At 47.5% G+C, this 23,641-nt stretch overlaps 1 protein-coding gene across 8 annotated transcripts in view; it reads left to right on the plus strand.

The window, feature by feature from the left end:
- The window catches only part of SPACA3 (sperm acrosome associated 3), a 44,132-nt gene extending 21,040 nt beyond the window's left edge, over positions 1–23,092 (plus strand). Inside the window, exons 1-6 of one of the 8 annotated variants that reach the window (XM_054458601.1) lie at positions 17,043–17,156; positions 18,176–18,237; positions 20,640–20,948; positions 22,070–22,228; positions 22,660–22,738; positions 22,927–23,092. In XM_054458601.1, the coding sequence (XP_054314576.1) occupies positions 18,201–18,237; positions 20,640–20,948; positions 22,070–22,228; positions 22,660–22,738; positions 22,927–22,993 (651 nt within the window). In that variant the 5' untranslated portion in view covers positions 17,043–17,156; positions 18,176–18,200 and the 3' untranslated portion in view covers positions 22,994–23,092. Of the gene's footprint in view, positions 1–16,903; positions 17,157–17,974; positions 18,028–18,175; positions 18,238–20,411; positions 20,474–20,639; positions 20,949–22,069; positions 22,229–22,659; positions 22,739–22,926 lie in introns of those variants that run through there. The other 7 variants (XM_054458607.1, XM_054458609.1, XM_054458605.1 and 4 more) reach the window with 7 other exon arrangements.
- Positions 23,093–23,641: the final 549 nt, after the last annotated feature.

Raw genomic sequence — 23,641 nt, forward strand, 5'->3', positions numbered from 1 at the left:
TAAAGGAAGTAAATAGAAAAGAGGAGGGAGTTTGTGAGAAAACATTTTAAATGGTCGTTTTCAAGGCATGATAAATCTAAGTACTGGCAGCCAGCCTGCAAACGTAGCAAACCGCATGGCTCATTCACCTAGAAGGTCACAATAAGTGAAGAGAATGTAGAAGAAGGGGTCACCCTATAAAAGGGAAGAAAGTTTCGTTTTTGGGAGATTGAAACTTAAGTGGGGAAGGGGACCCAGGGTATATAAGAGGGATAATGAAACTTAGGCGATATCCAGGAAGATTGTAACCCCATAGTACTCGATCAATGAGGAACTGGGGGAGGGACTTGCATGCTAGGAGATAAATTACCTGTTGTAACTGTCCTGGGCGTGTCTGCCTACCAGACATCTGATCTTGTAAGACCGCCGTTAAAAGTCTCGCTTCCACTGTTCTTCATGTCTCCAAGTCCATTCTTTGGGTTTGGACGGGTGAATGTGTGTTTCTCACAATCAAATCAAATTTGTCTTATTTTACAGGTCAGGGAACTGCCTATGGCCTAGAGAAATGAGAGAGCCTGTCTAAGATCGCATGGAAGCTAGGAACAGAGAAGGATCCAGACCTAGAATGCTCTATGCTGTGTATCAGGATGTTTTGACCTTGCCACGACTGACATTTGGGCTGAATAATGATTTGTTGTGGGCAGCAGTCCTGTGCTTTGTTGGATGCTGCATCCTTGACTTTTCCTCACCAAATGCCAGTAGCAAACCCCCTCCCTTAGTTGTGATAACCAAAAATGTCTTCAGGCATTGCCATGCATACTCTGGAAGGCAAAACCATCTCCAGTGGAAAACCATTTCTATATAAGATATTCCTTTGAGGCGGGGCGCGGTGGCTCATGCCTGTAATCCTAGCACTTTGGGAGGCGAAGGCGGGCAGATTGCCTGAGCCCAGGAGTTTGAGACCAACCTGGGCAACGTGGTGAAACTCCATCTCTACTAAAACACCAAAAAAAAAAAAAAAAAAAATTAGCCAGGTGTGATCCCAGCTACTTGGGAGGCTAAGATGGGAGGATCCCTGGAATGCAGGAGGCAGAGGTTGCAGTGAGCTGAGATCGCTCCAGCCCAGGCAATGGAATGAGACTCTATCTAAAAAGAAAGAAAGAAAGAAAAAAAGATACTCCTTTGAGCCCATCAAACAGCATAAAACTGGAGCTCAGCTCTTTCCTTGTAGTTTGGGAGATAAATTGCTTTTGGGTGCTAAGTGGAGAATGTCTTTCCTCCCCACTCAACCCTCGAGCACCGTGGGAGAGCTCTGCTGGGGCCTGGGATTTCAGCTAGGAAAGAGGAGCTCCCAGAGAGTAGTAGGGAATGTGTCAGAGGGAAGACAGCATGAACACCAGATCTTTTGAAAGATGCATATCATTTTCCCCATTTTGCAGAGAAAGGCATAAAAGTTCAGAGGGTTGAACACACCCATAGAGCCGCATATGATTTCCCTTCCACACACCATAAGAAGCCCCATAGAATACCCAGGCTCACTGTCTCTCAACTCCAGGCCCATGAGCAATAATGTCAGAGGCTTTCTCTTGTGCCCTCTCTGTCAATGGCAAGAGCAGTGTGAGTACACAGTTATGTTCTGGAAAGGTCGATCTGGTCCCTGCTCTGGCCCTTCCTGTGAGCCCGGGAGGTCTTCACCTTCCCCTTGGGGGTCTTGGTCCTCACATTGGACTGCACCAGGGATGAGCATCTTCCTGGTGTTCACTCCACCTTCCCACACCCGCAACCTTGAGAATCAAATGGGGCAAATAAAGGTGTTTACAGGTTGTATTTATTTTAATGAAAAATGAAAGTTTTATTGAGTCCAACGAAGGACAATGTGTATTTTTAGAATCCAGATTAACCTGTTTTATTCACAGGAAGTATGTTAGTGCAAATGACTGTTTAGCCACTAAACTGTTAATAACTGGATCATTTGTTTTGTTTTTGAGACAGGGTCTCGCTCTGTTGCCCAGGCTAGAGTATACTGGCATGATCATAGCTCACTGCAGCCTCAGACTCCTGGGCTTGAGAAATCCTCCCGCCTTAGCTTCCTGCATATCTGGAACTCCAGGTATGTGCCATTGCACCTGGTTAATTAAATTTTTTTTTTTTTTTTTGGTAGAGAGTGTCTCTTTATATTGTCCAGGTTGGTGTTGAACTCCTGGCCTCAAGCAATCCTTCCACCTTGGCCTCTTAAAGTGCTGGGATTACAGGCATGAGCTACTGTGCTCGGCCTTTTCTCATATATAAGGAAACTGATGGTCAGGGAGCTTAGGCCACAGGATATATGGTTAGTAAGTGGCAAAGTCAGAACACTAAACATGCGTCTTTGTTTTTCAATTCCAGCTCTGTCTCTTAGATCACACTGCTTCTCGAGATGCAGCGGCAGCTACTGCAAGAGTGAGAGGCAGTCTGGGTCCAGGGTTGGATGTGTACAGGGCCCTCAGGTTGTACAATCTCTCTGGTTGCTAGGAGTCTCTGATAATTAGAGCCCCCAGATTGCTAGGCAACCCAAGTTGCTAGGAGTTTCAGTTTATTATAGGTATTGGGTTGTTAAAAGCCCCAGGTTATTCAGATTTTCAATTTATTAAAAGCTTCATGTTTCTCAAAGGCCCCAAGTTATTAGAGACATCAGTTTCTAGGGGCCCTAGGCTCTTATGGATCTAGGCTCTTGAAGTTGTTAGGTTGTTAGCCCAACCTGGTTGCTAGGACTTTCAGGTTTTAGAGGCTCTGGGTTTCCAGAGGCCTTTAGCTTTTGAAGATGTCAATCCACTCAAAGCCTCACTTTTTAGCACCTGTAGCTTTTCACGGGTTCCAAGTTGCTATGGTCACAGTCTCAGAGTTTTAGGTTTTCCCAGAGTTGTGGGTCAGCCCAGCAGTTTTCTTCCACCCATTCAGCCTCTATGTGGTCAGATACCATAAGTGCAGCTGTATGTTTCTCTCAGGTGTTTCATCATTGCTGACCTTGTTCAGCACCCACAGCAGCACTGACCTAATTCACTCTACTCAAGGCCCTAAGCACTTAGGCACTGGTGGAAAGGTCTTCAGAGCAGAAACTTGTTATAATTCTAAAACAACCATGATTTTTTTCTTTTTCTTTTTTTTTTCTTTTTAAACATCAACTCAAACCAGATTAAAACAGCCGCATGTTGAAGCACACTTGAGTTATGTTTCTGTTGTAATTATTCACCTTCTAACCAATTTTAAATAATATTAAATTAGACTTTGACAGCCCCTTACTTCCAATTATTTTATTAGATTAGTTGGAACAGTAAAACTAGACTTTGTGTGTGTTTTTCCTTTCTAAGAAAGTTTTTCTTTTCCTTTTTTTTTTTTTTTTTTTAGACAGAGTCTTGCTCTGTCTGTCACCCAGGTTAGAGTGCAATGGCGCCATCTTGGCTCACTGCAACCTCTGCCTCCTAGTTCAAGCGATTCTCCTGTCTCAGCCTCCCGAGTAGCTGGGATTACAGGCATGCGCCATCGTGCTTGGCTAATTTTTGTATTTTTAGTGGAGATGGGGTATTGCTATGTTGGCCAGGCTGGCCTTGAACTCCTGACCTCAAGTGATCCGCCTGCTTTGGCCTCCCAAAGTGCTGGGATTACAGGTGTGAGCCACAGTGCCTGGCCAACTTTTTTTTTTCAGAGTAAATATAGATTCACAAGAAGTTGTGAAAATAGCACTGGGAGATCCTGCATATGCTTCATCCAATTTCCTTTAATGGTTACGTCTTTCACAGCTATAGTGTAATACCACTGTCAGGACATTGACATTGCTACAATGTGTATATAGTTCTATGCCATTTTATAACATGTGTAGATGTGTGTGTGTGTGTGTGTGTGTGTGTGTATGTGTTTGAGACACAGTCTTGCTCCATCGCCCATGCTGGAGTGCAGTGGTGGGATCTCTGCTCACTGCAACCTTTGCCTCCCAGGTTCAAGTGATTACTCCCACCTCAGCCTCCCATTAGCATGACTAATTTTTATATTTTTAGTAGAGATGGGGTTTCACCATGTTGGCCAGGCTGGTCTCGAACTCCTGACCTCAAGTGATCTGCCCGTCTCAGCCTCCCAAAGTGCTGGGATTAATAGGCGTGAGCCACTCTGCCTGGCCTCATGTGTAGATTTGTGTACCCACCACTCCAATACAGATACAAAACTATGCCGTCACCACGAAGCTCCCCCTTGTACTACCCCTTTACAGTTACATTCATCTTCTTCCATCCCCAACCTGTGCATTTTTAAATGTATTTGCTTAACACCTCTTCAGTGCCTTCTGTGTGCCTCACCCATTAATAGGTCAAAGAAATATGGAGATAAATATAACGTACTCCTAGCTCTGGAAGAGCTCACGGACAGGGCCATAGTCACATACATCACAAACTATAGTGTAATGTGGTAATTCTGTGATAGGAATAAGCTCAAGGTGCAGCGGCAAGCAAATAGGTGAGGGGGCGGGGTGTTCAGGAGGCAGAGAGTGTTGGATTAGCTCCTTCTGCAAAAGTTGTGACACTGGGTTGATTTTGAAGGAGGAGACAAAGTTATCTGTTGCCAATTGAGGAAGAACTTTTAGACAGATATGTCTGGGGAAGAGTTGGTTGTTTGGAACTTCCAGGGCCCAGGGGTTGGGAGGTGAGGCTGCAGGGTGAAGAGGGCAGACCATGGAGGTCCATCTGGGCTTCTGACTGAGGGGGCTGGCCCAATTCTGCAAGTGACAGAGCCCCACTGAAAGGTTTAGAAATGGGGAATGGTGCATTCAGCCCTGTCATTTAGAAAGAGCCCTGTGCTTTAGAGAGGCCAGTTAAGAAATGACTGCAGTCCCAGGTAAGATACGAAGAAGGCATCAACCAGAGTAGTGGGAACAGATATGGAAGAACCAGCTCTGAACTCAGAATGAGATCGGGGTGGGAATGAGGAGTATCAGAAGGATGAACAAGCACTTTTTCCAAGATTGATTTTTTTAAAGGTGATATCAGTTTCCTTGAGAGAAAATCCTTAGGATATAAGTCCAAGAAGATGAATGCAAGAAGACTAATTCCCTGCTTATCCAGAGATCTTGCCACTACAATGAAAGCCAAGATAGCATAAACTTGTATGAGGAAAACGCCTCTGATCAGTTGAAACAAGCTCATGCTGTTTTAACTTCGCAATATCCTTTAGGTCCTTACTCAGAGGCTTTTTTGACAATTCAAGTGTAGTTCTCAAAAGCATAGTTTCTTTGTTTCCTCACCCCTAAAATAATAATATAAGCAATCTTGTATTGAGTGTCTGCTTGGTGCCAGGTACTGTGTGAAATGTTTTGCATGTTATCTCATGAATCCCCTCCACACCTTCCTGGGGTGGCAGTTCTCTTCATTTTACAGGGAGGATACCGAGGGTCAGCAAAGTTAATTAATGCACCAAGCTCACAGAGCTGGTAGGTTCTGTAAAATCAGGCCTCCCCCGAGGTCTGCTGCTCTCAGCCCACTGACCCAGACTGTAGAAGCCACAGATCACAAGAGGGAAAGGCACCAGGTCCAGGAAGGAAATTCACATGAATTGAGGATCTTGGCAACTGTTAAGTAATTTCTATCAGCTTCACATGAGTGGTATATAAGTTAGGCTTCTCCAGAGAAACAGAATAGGATGTCTGTCTATCTGTCTATCTACCTATCTATCATCTATCTATCTATCTATCTATCTATCTATCTATCTATCTATCTATCATCTTCTAACAAATAATTTTCTACCAACTTCAGGTGAGTGGTATATAAGTCAGAGTTCTCCAGAGAAATAGAACCAATAGGATATCTATCTATCTATGTATCTATGCGTCTATCTATCTATCTATCCATTTTCATGCTGCTATGAAGAAAAAGACGTTTAATGGACTCACAGTTCCACATGGCTGGGGAAGCCCCACAATCATAGTGGAAGGTGAAGGAGGAGCAAACTATTGTCTTACATGGCAGCAGGCAAGAGAGCATGTGCAGGGGAACTGCCCTTTATAAAACCATCAGATCTCATGAGACTTATTCACCATCATGAAAACAGCACAGGAAAAACCTGCCCCCATGATTCAATTACCTCCCACTTGGTCTTTCCCATGACACGTGGGGATTATGGGAGATAGAGTTTGAGATGAGATTTGGGTGGGGACACAGCCAAACCATATCATTCAGCCCCTGGCCCCACCCAAATCTCATGTCCTCACATTTCAAAGCCAATCATGCCTTCCCAACAGTCCCCCAAAGTCTTAACTCATTCAGCATTAACTCAGAAGTTCACAGTCCAAAGTCTAATCTGAGACAAGGCAAATCCCTTTTGCCTATGAGCCTGTAAAATAAAAAACAAGCTAGTTACTTCCTAGATACAACGGAGGTACAGGCTGGGTAAAGACACCCATTCCAAATGGGAGAAATTGGCCAAAATATAGGGGCTACAGGCCCCATGCAAGTCCAAAATCCAGTTGGGAAGTCAAACCTTAAAGCTCCAAAATGGTTTCCTTTGACTCCATGTCTCATATCCAGAACAGGCTGATGCAAGACGTGGGTTCCCATGGTCTTGGGCAGCTCTGCCTCAGTGGCTTTGGAGGGCAGCCCCACACTCCTGGCTGCTTTCACAGGCTGGCGTTGAGTGTCTGTGGCTTTTCCAGGTGCATGTTGCAAGCTGTTGGTGGATTTACCATTCTGGGGTCTGGAGGACAGTGACCCTCTTCTCACAGTTCCACCAGATAGAGCCCCAGTGGGGACTCTGTGTGGGGGCTCTAACCCCACATTTCCCTTCTGCACTGCCCTAGCAGAGGTTCTCCATGAGGACACAGCCCCTGAAGCAAACATCTGCGTGGACATCCAGGCATTTCCATACATCCTCTGAAATCTAGGTAGAGGTTCCCAAACCTCAATTCTTGCCTTCTGTGCAACCACAGGACCAACACCATGTGGAAGCTGCCAAGGTTTGGGGCTTGTACCCACTGAAACCATGGCCTGAGCTGTACTTTAGCCCCTTTTAGCCACAGCAGGAGTTGTTGTGATGGAGGGCACCAGGTCCCGAGGCTGCACACAGCAGGGAGGCCCTGGCCCTGGCCCAGAAAACCATTTTTTCCTCTTAGGCCTCCTGGCCTGTGATGGGAGGGGCTGCTGTGTAGGTCTCTGACATGCCCTGGAGACATTTTCCCCATTGTCTTGGTGATTAATATTTGGCTCCTCATTACTTACGCAAATTTCTGCAGCTGGCTTGAATTTCTCCCCAGAAAATGGGGTTTTCTTTTCTATTGCATCATAAGGCTGCAAATTTTCCAAACTTTTATGCTCTGCTTCCTTTTGAATGCTTTGCTGCCTAGAATTTTTTTCTGCCAGATACCCTAAATCATCTCTCTCAAGTTCAAAATTCCACAGATCTCTAGGGCGAGGGCAAAATGCTGCCAGTCTCTTTGCTAAAATAAAGTCACCTTTATTCCAGTTCCCAACAAGTTCTTCATCTCTATCTGACACCACCTCAGCGTAGACTTCATTTATTGTTCATATCACTATCAGCATTTTGGTCAAAACCATTCAACAAGTCTCTAGGAAGCTCCAAACTTTCCCACATCTTCCTGTCTTCTGAGCCCTCCAAGTCTCTAGGAAGCTCCAAACTTTCCCACATCTTTCTGTCTTCTTCTGAGCCCTCCAAACTGTTTCAACCTCTGCCTGTTAACCAGTTCCAAAGTTGCTTCTACATTTTTGGGTATCTTTATAGTAGTACCCCACTCTAGCAGTACCAATTTACTTAGTCCCTTTTCTTTTCTTTTTCTTTTTTTCTTTTTCTCTTTCTTTCTTTTCTCCCTTCCCTTCCTTTCCCTTCCCTTCCTTTCCCTTCCTTCCTTCCTTTCTTCCTTTATTCTTTCTTTTTGAGACAAAGTTTCACTCTTGTTGCCCAGGCTGGGGTGCAGTGGCACAATCTTGGCTCACCACAACCTCCACCTCCCAGGTTCAAGTTATTCTTCTGCCTCAGCCTCCAGAGTAGCTGGGATTATAGGCATGTGCCACCACACCTGGCTAAGTTTTGCATTTTTTAGTAGAGATGGGGTTTCTCCATGTTGGTCAGGATGGTCTTGAACTCCTGACCTCAGGTGATCCGCCCACCTCAACCTCCCAAAGTGCTGAGATTACAGGCGTGAGCCACCATGCCCAGCCATTTTCATATTGCTAGGAAGAAATACCTGAGACTGAGTAATTTATAAAGAAAAAGAGGTTTAATGGACTCACAGTTCCACATGGCTGGGGAGGCCTCACAATCATGGCAAAAGGTGAAGGAGGAGCAAAGTCACATCTTACATGGCAGCAGTCAAGACAGCATGTGCAGGGGAACTGCCCTTTATAAAACCATTAGATCTCATGAGACTTATTCACTATCATGAAAACAGCATGGGAAAAGCCCACCCCCATGATTCAATTACCTCCCACCAGGTCCCTCCCACGACAAGTGGGGATTATGGGAGCTACAATTCAAGATGAGATTTGGGTGGGGACATAGCCAAACCATATCATTCTATGTATCTATGTATCTATGTATCTATGTATCTATGTATCTATGTATCTATCTATCTATCTATCTATCTATCTATCTATCTATCTATTATCTATGTACCTACTTATCAATCTCTATATATAGAGAGAGTTTTTATATATTTTTTAATTTTTAATTTTTGTTTTTGAGACAGGATCTTGCTTTGTCACCCAGGTTGGAGTGCAGTGGCACCATCATAGCTCACTGCAGCCTTGAACTCCTAGGCTCAAGGATCCTCCTGCTTCAGCCTCCTGAGTAGCTGGGACTACAGCACATGCCACTGTGCCCAGCTAATTTTTTATTTTTCATTTTTGTAGAGATAGGGATCTTGCTTTGTTGCCCAGGCTGGTCTCAAACTCTTAGCCTCAAGCAATTCTCCTGCCTTGGCCTCTCAAGGTGCTGGGATTACAAGTGGGAGCCACAGCACCTGGCCAAGGGAAATTTATTATACGGAATTGGCTTATGCAATTACGGAGGCAAATCCCAAGATCTGTAGAGTGAGAGGGCAAACTGGAGACCCAGAAGAGCTGATGTTGTAGTTCCAGTCTGAAGGCTGACAGACTCAAAACCCAGGAAGAGCCAAATGTTCCAGTTTGAGACTGAAGGCAGGAAACAAAAGGTGATGTCTTAGTTGGAAGGCAGGCAGGCCGGCAGGAGGAATTCTGTCTTAACTTGGGAAAGTGAGCCTTTTCTTCTATTCAGGACTTCAAACAGATTGGATGTGGCCCACCCACATTAGGGAGGACAATCCGCTTTCTCAATCTACCAATTAAAATGTTAATCTCATCCAAAGCATGCAGAATAGAAACACCTAGTAAAATGTTTGACCAAATATCCTGTGACCCCATCAAGTGGACACATAAAATTAACCATCACACAGGACAAGATAGAATAATAAAGGAGACACAACACAAAAGGAATACAGCGGTGTGACACTAGTGTAGGAATAAGTGGCTTTACACACCGCAGTCCTCCTGCCAACAATGCCATGTGACTACTCCCATGTACTGTGCCCACTGATGAAAACAGCAGGGAACAGCTCATGGGGAAGAGGTGAATTCTGTTATCAGTGCACTAAATTTGAGGTGCATCAGGTGAGAGTCTTGTTCTATGGACTTTAGGCTCTCTTTGCTTAGCCAGAGGAGGACGCATTCTCTCTTTGCCCACAGTGACCCTGGCACATTCCTTGTGGCCAGCCTGAGGACTCTTCTGACCAAGTCTTCTGGGCTAAGTTTCTTCTGAATCAACTAACTAGGTGATTTTCATTCATTTCTTCATTTCTTTACTCACCCAGCATCTAAAAATCTTTGTTCTTGATGCTGGGAAAACAGACATGAGAGACACAAATCAGGCATTTGCTAGTCTAGTGGGAATGATAGAGAAAGAAGAACTGAGAGCATGTGGGATGTGCTGAGATTATAAGTTAGCACTGGATACTGTACAAGAATGTACCACTGGATACTGTCTAAGTCAGCCCAAGGAGTCCAGAGAGAGATGTCAAGCTTCAGCAGTGCTTTAAGAAGGACTAGATTCTAGCCAGGGAGTTGGGTCAGAAAGAGCAATTTTGACAAATGTGAATATATGATCCCATACAAGACATGGATGCAAAATGTCATCACACATTTAGGGGAACTATGAGTTTGGTTGGAAGTGGCTCTTTGGAATCACTTGGGAACATTACAAACATACTGATGCCTGGGTTCTACCCCCAGAGATTTTGGTGTAAATGGCCTGGGATGGGAGCCAGGAGTCAGTAGTTTTTCTAAAGTGTTGGCAGGCCTGAGGACAAGGCATGTAAGAGAGGTTGCTGGAGAACTTAAACTTGGAGAGAGCAGAGGAGTATCTCTTCTGGGATGTGGTCAAGAATCTGAGCCCACTTTGGGGGTAGGAAACACTGTGCAGAGCTCAGCAGAGAAATAAAGACCTGCTGATCTCCAACTGGGGCCTCGTCTGCCCTCATAACTGTTCCTTTTGAGCTTCTGTTTCTTATTCCCCATTTAAAAGTGAAAGTCAACTGGGAAATAACAAAACATACAATAAAATAAAATAAGCTGAAGGATTACTCAATAAAAAGAAGCAATAAAATAGTAAAAGCAGGCGGATGCAGTAAAACCCCCAAAACTCAACCAGACAGAATCACCACCAAGGGCCAGGCAATAAAAACAATAGCTAAAATGTACTGCTCCAAGTGATAAGCATCTTCATGCATTGAGACACTCGAGATTCACCACCACCCTAAGAGGGAGGGATGGTTATTATTTCCATTTTACAGGGGAGGAAAACGTGGTTTGGAGAGATGAAGTACAGTGGTCAAATTTACAGTGGGCAGGGCAGGGTAATGACTCCATTTCAATGATGAGAAGTGGAGGCTAACTTGCCAAGACTAGGTAGCCAGTTGGGGCAGAGCAAGAAATTGAACTGGGGTTTCTAACTCAAGTACAAAGCTCTCCCCTCCCCAACCTCCAATAAAGCCTGAAGCCTGGCTGCATATGGGAGTCATCTGGGAAGCTTTAAAGACATATTGATGCCAATAGACATTTCTTCAAAGAAGACATACAAATCGCCAACTGGTGTTTGAAAAAATGCTCAGCATAGCTAATCACCAGGGAAATGCAAAACTAAACCACAATGAAATATCACCTCATACCTGTCAGGATGGCTATTATAAAAAAAAAAAACTAAGACAAGTGCTGGTGGTGAGGGTGTGAAATAATTGTAACCCTTGTGCACTATGGGTGTGAACACAAAATGGTGCTGCTGTTATGAAAAACAGTATGGAGGCTGGGCTTGGTGGCTCACACCTGTAACCCTAGCACTTTGGGAGGCTGAGGCGGGTGGATCACAAGGTCAGGAGTTCAAGACCAGCTTGGCCAAGATGGTGAAACCCAGTCTCTGCTAAAAACACAGAAATTATCTGGGCTTGGTGGTAGGTGTCTGTAATCCCAGCTACTCAGGAGGCTAAGGCAGAGAATTGCTTGAACCCAGGAGGTGGAGGTTGCAGTGAGCCAAGATCGCACCACTGCACTCCAGGCTGGGCAAAAGAGTAAGACTCCATCTCAAAAAAAAAAATAGTATGGAGATTCCTCAAAAAATTAAAAATACCATATGATCTGGCAATCCTGTTTTTTGGTATTTATCCAAAATAATTGAAATCATCATCTCCAAGAGATATTGGCACTCCCATGTTGATATGGTTTGGCTCTGTGTCCCCACTCAAATCTCATCTAGAATTTTAATCCCCATGTGTTGAAGGAGGGACCTGTGATCCCCATGTGTTGAGGCAGGGAGGGAGGTGATTGTATAATGGGGTGGGGGCAGTTTCCCCCAGGCTGTTCTCTTGATAGTGAGTGAGTTCTCATGAGTTTTTTTTTTTTTTTTTGAGACTGAGTCAGACTGGAGTGCAGAGGCACGATCTCAGCTCTCTGTAACCTCTGCCTCCCCAGTTCAAGTGATTCTCCTGCCTCAGCCTACTGAGTAGCTGGGATTAGAAGTGCACGCCACCACACCTAATTTTTTTTGTATTTGTAGAGATGGGGTTTTGCCATGTTGGCCAGGCTGCTCAAACTCCTAGTCTCAAGCGATCCACCTGCCTTGGCCTCCCAAAGTGCTGGGATTACAAGCATGAGCCACCGTGCCCAGCCAGAGTTCTCATGAGATCTAAAGGTTTTCTAAGCATCTGGCATTTCCCCTGCTTGCACTTCTCTTGCCTGCCACCATATAAGATTTGCCTACTTCCCATTTCACCATGGTGGTAAGTTTCCTGAGGCCTCCCCAGCCATGCGGAACTGTGAGTCAATTAAACCTTGTTCCTTTATAAATTACCCAGTCTCAGGTATTTCTTTATAGCAGTGTGAAAATGGGCTAAAACAGTAAATACAATGGGGGTACAGGCATTGGGTAAATGTTTCCTTCCAAATGGGAGAAATTGGCCAAAACAAATGGGCTACAGGCCCTATGCAAGTCCAAAACCCAGCTGGGCAGTCATTAAATCTCAAAGCTCCAAAATCTGCTTTGGCTTTATGTGTCACATCAAGGTCATGCTGATGCAAGAGGTGGGTTCCCACGGTCTTGGGCAGCTCTGCCCCTGTGGTTCTGCAGAGTACAGCCTCCCTCCTGGCTGCTTTCACCAGCTGGCATTGAGTGCCTGTGGCTTTTCTAGTTGCACGGTGCAAGCTGTCAGTGGATCTGCCATTCTGGGGTCTGGAGAACAGTGATCTTTTTCTCACAGCTCCACTAGGCAGTGCCCCAGTGGGGACTCTGTGTGGGGGCTCTAACCCCACATTTCCCTTCTGCACTGCCCTAGCAGAGGTTCTCCATGAGGGCTCTGCCCCTGCAGCAGACTTCTGCCTGCACATCCAGGTGTTCTCATACATCCTCTGAAATGTAGTGGAGGTTCCCAAACCTCAATTTTTGACTTCTGTGCGCCTGCAGGCACAACACCACGTGGAAGCCACCAAGACTTGGAGTTTGTACCCTCTGAAGCCATGGTCCCTTTTAGCTCTGGCTGGAGTTGGAGTGGCTGGGATGCAGGGCAGCAAGTGCCAAGGCTGCACAAAGCAGCAGGGCGCTGGGCCTGGCCCATAAAATTATTATTTCCTCCTAGGACTCCAGGCCTATGATGGGAGGAGCTGGTTTGAAGATCTCTAACATGCCTTGGAGACATTTTTCCCATTGTCTTGGCTACTAACATTTGGTTCCTGGTTACTTATGCAAGTTTCTGCAGCTCATTTGAATTCTTCCCCAGAAAGTGGGTTTTTCTTTTCTACCACATGGTCAGGCTGCAAATTTTCCAAACCTTTATGCTCTGCTTCACTTTTAAACATAAGTTCCAATTCCAAACCAGCTCTTTGTGAATGCATATAACTAAATGCTTTTAAGAGCACCCAGGTCACATCTTGAATTCTTTGCTGCTTAGAAATTTCTTCTGCCAGATACCCTAAATCATCTCTCTCAAGTTCAAAGTTCCACAGATCTCCAGGGCAGGGTCAAAATGCCACCAGTCTCTTTGCTAAAGCATAGCAAGAGTGACCTTTGCTCCAGTTCTCAATAAGTTCCTCATCTCTATCTGTGACCGCCTGAGCCTTGGCTTCATTGTCCATATCACTATCAGCATTTTGGCCAAAACCATTCAACAAATCTTTAGGAAGTTCCAAACTTTCCCACATCTTCCTATCTTCTTCTGAGCCCTCCAACCTGTTCCAGCCTCTACCTGTTACTCAGTTCCAAAATTGCTTTCACATTTTCAAGTTATCTTTATAGCAGTGCCCCACTACATTGGTAGCAATTTACTGTGTTAGTCTATTTTCACACTGCTATAAAGAAATACCCCAAACTGGGTAATTTATAAAGGAAAGAGATTTAATTAACTCACAGTTCCACATGGCTGGTGGAGGTGGCTCAGGAAACTTACAATCATGGCAGAAGGGGAAGCAGGCACATTTTACATGGTGGCAGGTGAGAGAAGTGCAAGCAGTGGAAATGTCAGATGCTTAGAAAACCATTAGATCTCATGAGAACTCACTCACTATCATGAGACCAGCGTGGGGGAAGCCCTCCCATGATCCAGTCCCCTCCTTCCCTTGACATGTGGGAATTACAGCTTCCTCCCTTGACACATGGGGATTGCAATTCAAGTTGAGATTTGGGTGGGGACACAGAGCCAAACCATATCACATGTTCATTGCAGCATTGTTCACAAAAGCCAAGAGATGGAAACATGTGTCCATCCACAGTGATATGGTTTGGACATGTGTCTCCTCCAAATCTCATGTTGAAATGTGATCTCCAGTGTTGGAGGTGGATCCTATTGGGAGGTGTTTGGGTCATGGTGTTGGATCCCTCATAAATGGCTTGGTGCTGGCCTCGTGGTAATGAGTGAGCTCTCGTTCTATTAGTTCATGCAAGAGCTGGTTGTTTAAAAGAACCTGGCATCTCCTTCCATCTCTCTTGTTCCCTCTCCTGCCATGTGACATGCTTGCTCCCCCTTCACCTTCCACCATAAGTAAAAGCTTCTTGAGGCCTCCCAGAAGCCCAGCAGATGCTGGCACCATATTTCCTGTACAGCCTGCAGAACTGTGAGCCAAATAAACTTCTTTTCTTTATTAAGAAAAAAGTATTAGTACCCGAGCCTCAGATGTTCCTTTATAGCAATGCAAAATGAACTAATACACACAGATTAATGGATAAAGAAAATGTGGTATACACACAAAGTGGAATACTATTCAGGCTTAAAAAACAGGAAATTTCTGACATATGCAACAATATGGATGAGCTTTAAGGACAATATGCAAAGTGAAATATAAGTTACAGAAAAGGAAATACTTCTACTTTTATCAGGTACCTAGAATAGTCAAATTCATGGAATTGAAGAGAGGAATGGTGGTCACCAGGGGCTGGTAGGAGGAGAAAACAGGGAGTTACTAATCAATGAGCATAAAGATCCAGTCAGGTGGCTGGGTGTGGTGGCTCACGCCTGTAACCCCAGCACTTTGGGAGGCCGAGGCGGGTGGATCACTTGAGGTCAGGAGTTCGAGACCAGCCTGGCCAACATGGTGAAACCCCATCTCTACTAAAAATACAAAAATTAGCCAGGCGTGGTGGTGCATGCCTGTAATCCCAGCTACTTGGGAGGCTGAGGCAGAAGAATCGCTTGAACCCAAGGGGCAGAGGTTGCAGTGAGCCGAGATCATGCCACTTCACTCTAGCCCTGGCAAAAGAGTGAAACTCCATCTCAAAAAAAAAAAAAAAAAGAAAAGAAAAGAAAAAAAAAAAGAAAATCCAGTCAGGCAAGATGAATGAGCTCAAGAGAGCTGCTGTACAGCAGTGTCCTGTACAGTCAACAATAACGGATTGCAGTCAACAATAATGGATTGCACATTAAATATATGTTAAGAGGGCAGATCTCCTACTAAGTGTTCTTATCTCAATAAAAAAAATGAAAGAAAGGAAAAAGAAATACTGGTACTGATGCTGGACCATCCCTCAATTTTAACTTGGTTGTCCTGGGGTGGGGCCCAGACAGATAGGGTGGACGTGGTGCAACCAGACACTTTTATGGCTGTGCTCTGCACTTAGTAGTAATTACTATTATTTATTGAGCACCTGGGGTACTAAGCACTTTGTTGCGTTTCATTGAGCCTTCCTAGTACCCTGTGAGGTTGGTGTTGTCATCCCCGCTTGAGAATCAAGGAAACAGAAAGTGAGGCCGCTTTCTTTAGGTCATCCTGCTGGAAGTCACTAGCACCTGTGTTCAGCCCTGGTCAGCCTGACCCCAAAGCCTATGATCTAGCTGCTGTGCTGTGGGACTCGTGCTGTGGGACTCAGGCTCCTGTGGGACAGAGATGTGGGCACCACATGCCCTTTCCTTCCACTTCTCTGTCCTTTAAGTTTTAGGGTCAATAGTGTAACCTTCACCCTGCACCTGTCCACACTGAATGGCCATCATCCAGGTGGAGAAGGGGGTGGCTTGTGGCTCAGCATTAAGGAAGAAGTTTCTAGCACTCAGAGGAGCTCCATGGTGAGATGGGCATCCTGGAAAAGCAGTGGGCAACCACCACCATCCCTAGAAACCCACCACCATCCCTGGGCACCCACCTCGATCCCTGAACATCCACCACAATCCTTGGGCACACATCACCATCTCTGGGAATCTACTACTATCCTTGCGCACTTACTACTGTACCTGCACACTGACAACCATCCCTACACACTCACCTCTGCCTCTGGGCACCCACCGCCATTCCTGAACATCTACCACCATCCCTGAGCACCCACCACCACCATCCCTGCACATCCACCACTGTCTCTGAACACCCACCCCCATCCCTGCACATCCACCACCATCCCTGGGCACCCACCACCATACCTGCACATCCACCACAATCCTTGGGCACACATCACCATCTCTGGGAATCTACCACTATCCTTGGGCACTTACCACCATTCCTACACACTGACCACCATCCTTACACACTCACCTCTGCCTCTGGGCACCCACCGCCATTCCTGAACATCCACCACCATCCCTGCACATCCACCACTGTCTCTGAACACCCACCACCATCCTTGCACACACACCACCATCTCTGGGCACCCACTACCATCCTTGCACACGCACCACTGTCCTTGCACACCTGCTACCATCCCTGGGCACCCATCACCATCTCTGTACATCCATCACCATCCCTGGGTGTCCACCACTATCCCTGGATAATCATCTGAAAGATCTGTTGGGAGAGGAAGTGTCATCCCTCAGTGTAGTGTGTGTGTGTGTGTGTGTGCATGTGTGTACGTGTGTGTGTGGGGGGGGCAGAGGTGTGCAAGGGGGCTGGGATTAGATATCGTGCTCTGCCTCTGGACCCTGAGTGGAAGGGCTCAGGTGGGCTAGTCAAAGCTCCATGGTGGAGCTCTCTGTGGAAGATGAGCTCACAGAGCTGGAGTTCTAGAAGGCCCTTGGTTGGCCTGGAGCCTGCCTTCCCCATTGTTCTCTTAACACTGGGTGCCTGGGGCTCTGGCAAGGTTGTGGGGGGCATCCTGAGCTGAAGCAGGGTTTTGGGCCACTGCTGCTGCTGCCATTGTCACCATGGTCTCAGCTCTGCGGGAAGCACCCCTGATCAGTGAGCCCCGTTTCCCTTTTTCCTGGGGCTGTTAACAGGGGCCCTGGGTTGGTCTGGCCAGAGAGGGGTGGAGATAAACAAGGTGGTGGTTAGGGTGGGGGTGTCCTGGCCTGGAAGAGTGACCAGCTGAGAGAGAGAGAGAGAAAGAGAGAGAGAGAGAGAGAGAGGGAGAGAGAGAGAGAGAGAGAGAGAGAGAGAAACTCTGGAGCTGCTGTGAAATGCTCCAGATGGAATTGCTTTTAAGTCACTTTTCTACAAAAAAAAAAAAAAAAAAAAAAAAAAAAAATCAAAAACAGTCCGTGTGTAGCAGTCAATTTGGTTTCCTCCTCTACAACTTAGGGATATTAATCCCACTCCTTTCAATTGCTGAAAGGATTGGGTGAGATTAAGTTAGAAAAGCTCCGGGAAAGGCCTGGCACAGTGTTCAAAGACTTGACAAACTCCACCAGGTTGGTCGCCTCCTCCTTCTCACTCCCCTCGTGGTGAGGAGAAGGGCTCATGTCCTTGTGGCCACGCCTTTTGTGGACTTGAGTTTCAGAAGCAGCCACAGAGCGCTACTCTATGCCAGCAACTCTGCAGATAAATAAGACCTGCAGATAAATAAGACCGGCAGCTGTTCTTCAGAAGTTAACTTTGTGGTGGGAAAGACTGACATCTGTTCCAGCCTGGTGTGACAGAGGAGGTGGAAGATCGGGCCTGTGAGAGTGTGGGGGGTGGTGGCCTGTCAGGAGACTCTCACTGGGGAACACACCTCTGATGAGACCCTTCAAGTATGAGTCAGAGTTAACCGTGTAGAGGAAAGGAGAGGGTGAATGTTCTAGACCGCAAGGTCATTGTGAGAGAATGAGGTGGCAGTGCTGGAACATAATGTGTGAGTGAGGGATTGGGCCGCAGGGCGGGGCTGTGAAGGGTCGTGAAGGGCCGTGTGGACCTTGAAGGGGCAGTGATGGTGGGAGCCATCCAAGGTGTCACAGGGCTGGGCTTTTCATTTAACAATTTGTTCTGATGGATGTGTATAGAATAGCTTGGAAGAGTGGTCGAGACATGATACAAGAAGACCATGAAGGAAGCCAGGATGGAGGTGTGAACCTAGGAAAGGACGGTGCTCTTGGAGGGAAGGTGGAATCCACAGGACATTGGGACTGATTGGTTGGAACTGGGTGAAAGATGTCATGGGGAAGGAGTGAAGAATGACATCCATATTTCCAGTTTGGGTAAATGGGTGGCCCATCATGTTTTAAAGCACGTAAGGAAAGTCACAAGGCAGAAGCAGGCACTGATAGGAACAGTGGTTCTGTTTAGATGTGCTGAGTTTGAGGTGCCTGCAGGGCATTCAAATGGAAGTGTCCAGCCAGTAGCTGACTCTGAGGTCTTGGGGAAGATGCCACAGGAGTTGCCAGCCTGCAGGTGGTGGCTACAGCAGGGCTGCCCAGAGGGTTTCCTCAAAGTGGAAGAGAAGAGGGCTAAAGGAAGGAAGGCCTTGGAAAGCATATCAGTGTTTATGGCCTGGGCAGAAGTGGATTCCATGGAGGATAAGGAGGAGTCAGCCAGAGAGGGAGGAGGAAACCTGGGGGAGGGGAGCATCGTGGAAACCAGGAGAGGCAAGTCTTTCAACAGGGGTTGGTGGACAGCATGAGTGCAGCTGAGAGCTCCCGTAAGACAGAGCTGAAGGAGGCCCCCTTGGACCCGCAGAGCAGTTTCAGTGTGTGATGGTGGCAGGGAGGCCAATTCACCAGGTTGGAAAACAAATGGGAGGGGAGGAAGTGGTAATTTTCCCCAGGAGTTTGGGCGAGAAGAGGGGGAAAGAGACAAGGGAGTACCAGTCAGCATGAGACTTGAGGGAAGGCATTTAGAAGCTGGAGACTGAGAAAGTCTCTACGAGCAGGGGAAGGAGGAGCAGGAGGGGAATGGTGCTAGCGCGCCGGGAGAGGAGGGACAACGGATGGAGCAAGGCTTGGAGATGGGAAGGACAAATCTAGAGCTTGGAGGGAAGATGGGCCTGCACGGGAGTGGAGGCCCCGCACTCAAACAATGATGGGGTGGAGATGAGGGCAAGGAGGCTACTGATGAGTTTGCAAGTGAGCAGGGCTAAGGCAGAAAGAGGAAGAAATTCCACAAGTGAGCATCTTGCTTTTCTTAGTACAGCAGGAGACGAGATCATGTTCTGAGAGCCAAGGGGTGGGACAGCATGGCGTGCTCAAGGACAATACCGAGGGTTTTCATTTCCTGTGAGGGAAATGGGAGAGAGAAATCTGAGCAGAGACAAGCGCGAGTACCAGTGCTAGTTGTAGTTCATAACAGAAACAACAACTCATGTATTTTTAGTGCCAAGAGCTAAGCTGTGCCCACGCCTTTTCTCATTTATTCTTCCAACAATCATATGAGGCAGGTGTTACTCACGTCCTCATTTTATAGAGGAAGAAACAAGGCTCAGCGAGGGCCCAAAGTCAGAGATGGAGCAAGGAGCAGAGGGGGGCTTCCAACCCGAACCTTGCTGCAAAGCCATGCTCTCAATCACTTTGTCATCCTCAGAGGCATTCAAGGTCCCATGGAGGTTGGAGACCAGGGACACCCATTGGCACAAACAAGAGTTTGTACAACTCTTTCACTTTTTGACTCTGTGAAGGCGGAGAGCAGGTGTGGAGGTGCAGATATCAAGAGAGGCATGGGAAGCCTTGTCAGAGGTGGTGGGCAGTGGGATAGGAGCTCACAGAGGTGGGGAAATGCGGGTGAGGACAAGAAGCAGGGATGACCAGGGCAGGGGAGGGACTGGCTGAGACACAGTGGAGCTGGAGGGGACTAGGTCTGGGGAGATGAAGGAGCCCTGAGGCTGTGACACTCAGGTGCTAATGTCCTCCGTGATTTGTGGGACTGGCCGCACACAGCCAATGATGACAGGGCAGGGAGGTCAAACCAGACAGGCAGGCTGGGCTTCCAGGGAGAAGGGCTTTTTTGCAGGTTATGGTTTAGAAGGGGTGGTGGGGGTGGAGGAGACTCTCGGGACATCTCGGGGTCTTGTGTGTGGAGAAAGAGCAGCTTCCCCTTGAGCGGGCTATAGGGGAGCAATGTTCTGGGGGAGACCTTGTTTCAGTTACGATCTGGAGATGCAGGGTCAATGCCAGAAGGGCTGTCCCTTGACAATTGGGCTGAGAGACCCATGAACACACCGCCTGGCCATCCCCTCTGGGAGCATCTGCTCAGTGGGGCTTTGGATTTATAGAACTTTGTCTCCATCCAAACTTTGCCCTTTCCTAGTTGTAAAATCTTGGGCCTCAGGACTAAATAATCCGTAATGTATAATATGGAGCTTACAATAGGTTAGTTTTCTTCTTGTTTCTGGCCTGGGTGGTGTGAAGCAGGATGGGGAAGGAGAGGGGCTGGTCTCGGGGGCAGGGTGATGCTGATCAGGAATGCAAGGGTGCTGATACGTTTTGCTGGAGCCTGGCCTTCTGCCCACCCCTTCTCTCCTCTCCCCTTTCCCAGGGGTGCACTCAAGCCCTGTTTCTTCTCCTTCTGTGAGTGGATCGCGGAGGCCGGTGAGCTGCCTGTCATCCCAAAGCTCAGCTCTGAGCCAGAGTGGTGGTGGCTCCACCTCTGCCGCCGGCATAGAAGCCAGGAGCAGGGCTCTCAGAAGGCAGTGGTGCCCAGCTGGGATCATATTGTTGGCCCTGATCTCTCTGCTCAGCTGCCTGCTACCCTCCAGTGAGGCCAAGGTCTACGGTCGCTGTGAACTGGCCAGAGTGCTACATGACTTCGGGCTGGACGGATACCGGGGATACAGCCTGGCTGACTGTGAGAACCCCTCTTCCTGGCTGGCCCTGGTTTCCCCACACCTCCCTGCCTCTTTCCCTCCCTCTCTCCTTCTTATTCAAGGGCTGTAGCTTCGGGAGCTTTTAGAGCCCTTCTGTAAACCAAAGATGATTTGAGATGGCAGGTAGAGAACAGCCGGCACTGAGTTAAATACGCAGTAGGCAGGCAGCAGGCAACCAAATTGGAGTCACCCCTTCATTTTCCCCTGCTGTTACAGTCGGGGTCAAAGGAAACAAGCAGCTCAGTCCCCTAAACTTAACTATGGCCACAAGGATCAGACAGTCCTTCTGAAATTAGAAAAGACAAACTGAACAGAGCAGTCATGCCAAACTTTTCAAGCTGGTGGCAGTTTTAGATGGCCATGTGGGAAGGGCAGTCACACCGGGGCTCATCTTTCCAACAGGTCCAGCACCCTCTATAGATTCCACCTGGGTCTTCCTAATCTTGTTACTGAAGATTTAGCACTTGTAGGCTGGGCGCGGTGGCTCAGGCCTGTAATCTCAGCACTTTGGGAGGCCAAGGCAGGTGGATCACCTGAGGTCAGGAGTTTGAGACCAGCCAGGCCAACATGGCGAAACCCCGTCTCTACTAAAAATACAAAAATTAGCTGGGCATGGCGGCAGGTACCTATAATCCCAGCTGCTTGGGAGGCTGAGACAGGAGAATCACTTGAACCCGGAAGGCAGAGGTTGCAGTGAGCTGAGATCACGCCATACACTGCAGCCTGGGCAACAGAGTGAGACTCTGTCTCAAAAAAAAAGAAGATTTAGCACTTGTAGATTCATTCAACAAATTTATTGGGCCCTACTACGTGCTGAACAATGAGATAATGGGAAGATTGCTGGACTAAAAGTCAAGCGGCCTGAGGCCAGCCCCGACCCATGCTATTTGGTAGCTGGATGGGACCCTGGGTGAGTCGCTGTGTACCTCTAAGCCTCGATTGATTGATTGGTTTGCAAAGCAGGTAGGAGGGCACCTTCCCCAATCACCTTGATCAGGCAGGCGAGGCTTGGTGGAGCCAGCGTGGGACCTGTGCAGTGAGGACCCTGGTCTGGGGTGGCTGTAACCGTCTGACTCCCAGGCCTGTGCTCTGCCCTATGCAGGGGTCTGCCTTGCTTATTTCACAAGCGGTTTCAACACAGCTGCTGTGGACCACGAGGCTGATGGGAGCACCAACAATGGGATCTTCCAGATCAACAGCCGGAGGTGGTGCAGAAACCTCACCCCGAACGTCCCCAACGTGTGCCAGATGTACTGCTCAGGTAGCTGGGCCTGGGCCCAGGGCTGGCAGGAGTCAGGCCCTGCATTAGCTTTTGTTCCATTCCCAGTTTAGTTTGCTACCCCCATCTCTGAGTGAGGGTTCCCCCACATCAGGCTGGGCCTACGGAGGAGAGGGAGATGGGACAAAGGATGAGGGTAGGTCTTCCATCAGTCTGAATTGGGGTCCCAGATAGGAGACTGCCTTAGGGCTATAGGAATGGAGGGAGGATTGTTTCTGATGGAGGGGGAGAGGGATAGGGTTGTACCTGTGCTTCCGGAGTGGCTGAGACAGGATTGGATTTAGGGGAGGGGAGTGTGTGTGTGTGTGTGTGTGTGTGTGTAGAGAGAGAGAGAGACAGACATACACACACACACACACACACACACGGATGTCTCCTGCTGTCTCATTGTGTTTCTCTGCTTATCACCCCAGATTTGTTGAATCCTAATCTCAAGGATACCGTTATCTGTGCCATGAAGATCACCCAAGAGCCTCAGGGTCTGGGTTACTGGTAAGTAACTTGGGCTGGAGCCCTGCCGCGGTGGTATGGTTAGGACTGGTGGGCAGCAGCAGGGAACAAACCCCTTTCCTTCCTCACTTCTGGTTTAGAGCCCACACTCTCCTTCCTGTTCTTCTCTGGGCAGTGACTGGCAACTGCAGCTGATATGATCTCTCCTCTTCCCTGTTCTCCATCCTCAGGGAGGCCTGGAGGCATCACTGCCAGGGAAAAGACCTCACTGAATGGGTGGATGGCTGTGACTTCTAGGATAGACGGAACCATGCACAGCAGGCTGGGAAATGTGGTTTGGTTCCTGACCTAGGCTTGGGAAGACAAGCCAGCGAATAAAGGATGGTTGAACATGAATGTGACTCTCAGCTCTCAGTGTGTCTGCAGGTGCCGTGTCAGAGCCAGAGCACCTCCGTTTTCCCTCACCTCACCTGTCCACTTGGGCTAGGCTTCCAGTGGACTCCAGAAAGCCCAGCACCAGAGGCTTACCTCCATTTCTGGTGGCCTGAGGGCAGGTGTTTGTGGGGGGGGCACCAGTGCATTTTTTGTCTACCACACCTGGCAAAGTTTGGGTCTAGGGTGGCCAGATTTAACAAAATGAATACATAACAAACAACAAAAACAGGATGCCCCAGTTTAATTTGAACTTTGGATATACAATAAATAATTTTAAGCATGTCCAAAATATTGCGTAGGAACATATTTATATTAAAACTATTTGACGTTTATCTAAAATTTAAACTTAACTGGGTGTCCTATGTTTTACCTGGCAACCCTAGCTGGATCTAGGGCTGTGCACCTCTGGTTTGATTGGGAAGGTCCTTGGGACACTTATTTTCTGCAGCTTTTGTTGCAGATGGTGGTCACTGTGCTTTGGCCCTCCAGCTGTGACTACTAACACACACC

Source organism: Pongo pygmaeus, chromosome 19 (assembly GCF_028885625.2).
Source record: "Pongo pygmaeus isolate AG05252 chromosome 19, NHGRI_mPonPyg2-v2.0_pri, whole genome shotgun sequence".
NCBI lineage: Eukaryota > Metazoa > Chordata > Mammalia > Primates > Hominidae > Pongo > Pongo pygmaeus.